The sequence below is a fragment of the Austrofundulus limnaeus genome, unplaced genomic scaffold (genome assembly GCF_001266775.1).
Source record: "Austrofundulus limnaeus strain Quisiro unplaced genomic scaffold, Austrofundulus_limnaeus-1.0 Scaffold93, whole genome shotgun sequence".
NCBI lineage: Eukaryota > Metazoa > Chordata > Actinopteri > Cyprinodontiformes > Rivulidae > Austrofundulus > Austrofundulus limnaeus.
This window is the reverse complement of record NW_013952495.1, coordinates 1,702,830-1,704,556: the sequence shown is the minus strand read 5'-3', so window position 1 is coordinate 1,704,556 and position 1,727 is coordinate 1,702,830. Positions and strand designations below refer to the sequence as shown.

At 40.5% G+C, this 1,727-nt stretch overlaps 1 protein-coding gene across 1 annotated transcript in view; it reads left to right on the top strand.

The window, feature by feature from the left end:
• The window catches only part of rpl18 (ribosomal protein L18), a gene marked incomplete at its 3' end in the record, with an annotated part of 6,638 nt that extends 5,868 nt beyond the window's left edge, over nt 1–770 (top strand). Inside the window, 2 exon segments of the mRNA XM_014012715.1 lie at nt 425–523; nt 647–770. Coding sequence (XP_013868169.1) covers nt 425–523; nt 647–770 — 223 coding nt within the window.
• Nucleotides 771–1,727: the final 957 nt, after the last annotated feature.

Genomic DNA, 1,727 nt, shown 5'->3' with positions numbered 1-1,727 from the left:
CAGGAGACACCTGGACAGGTCTCCAGTTCACCAGAGACACCTGGACAGGTCTCCAGTCTCCATCGGGGACAAAGAGACAATCAACCATCCACACTCTGTCACACCTAGAGTACACTACAGAAGAGCTCCAGAAGATTTCAAACTGAGAACTCTGGACTCAGATCATCTGCTGCACACAGTTCTAATCACTTATTATCAATAATAATTATTGATAATTATCATGAAGAGTCCTTAACTAGGATGTAGTTAGGCAATTAAATATTCATGCATGTGTAAATTTATTACCGTAATTGCAGGTGAGTCACGTAAATTTATGTTTTCATAAAACAAGCACCCCCCCAAGGCCAATTTCCAAGGGGAAACACTGCTACTTGTCTATTTTTCAGTCATGGAATAAATTTTACTTGTTGAATCTTCTGACCAGATCCGCAAGATGAAGATGGCTGGCCGCGAGAACAAAATTGCAGTTGTTGTGGGAAGTGTCACTGATGATGTCAGGATTCAGGACATCCCCAAGCTCAAGGTTAGTTTCCCTCAAGCTGGATATATTTTTACTTTATTCAATTATATACAGTGTATATTTTTCTATAAATGTCAGTTTACTGATAAACATTTCAAGGCTCTAAATTTTTTTCCTGTCACACAGATCTGTGCTCTCAGGATAACTGACGGCGCCCGCCGCAGGATCCTTAAGGCAGGAGGTCAGGTGATGACGTTTGACCAGCTGGCTCTGACTTCTCCAAAAGGACATGGCACAGTGCTGTTGTCAGGTAATTCAGCTTTTCGTGTTTCTGTAAGAACAGTTACAGTGTGGAGTTTTACAAATACTGAAAAAATATACATAACCAGCATTAAATCGTGTTTAAAACTTTTTCCTGCTAGAGGTTTCAAAAAGTTGTGCACAACAAGGAAAGATTAGTTGTCCAGGCTTTTTCAATTTAAAGGTATTTTTGTCATCTAAAAATGAATTTCCATCTTTCCATTGTCTTCCACTTGTCTTTAAGTTGTGTCATGATGGTAGCTGGTTAAGCAAGGAGGCCCAGACCTCTCTTTCCCCAGCCACTTTTTCCAGCTGTTCTGGGAGGACTCAAAGTCACTCCCAGAATGGCTGAGAGACTTGGTCTCTCCAGCGTGTCTTTGGTCTTCCCCTGGTTCTCATCCTAGTTGGACATCCATGGAAAACCTCCCTAGAAAGCTTGTTTCAACTACCTAAATCTGTGATACTGTTCTTTCAGTCATTACCCAGATTTTGTGACCATAGGTGAGGGTGGGAACCAGCTGGTTAACAGAGCTTCACCTTACAGCTCAGCTCCCTTTTCACCCCAAAAGTCCCGGTACAAAGTCCACACTTCTGAGGAAGCTGCATTGATTTGTCTTTTGAACCCAAGCTCCATTCTTCCCTCGGAGATACTTATACATGTCCACTTCACTTAAAATTAATTTTGCTTCACTGCCTTTTTAAAAAATGGGAGCATAAATAAAGAAATTGGAAAAAGTAAATGTCATCTGAACACTGGTGGTTTCCAAATTTAGGGTTGTCACCCTGATGTGGATAATGAAACATCAAGTGTGGAGAGTTGAGACAATCTACAAGAATCAAAATGACACAGGGCTTAAAGTTCTCCATCGCCACGACAGATTTCTGTCACTTTGAACTAGTGCTGTACCAAACGATTATTTTCTAATCGATTAATCTAACGATTATTTTTTCGATTAATCGATTATTC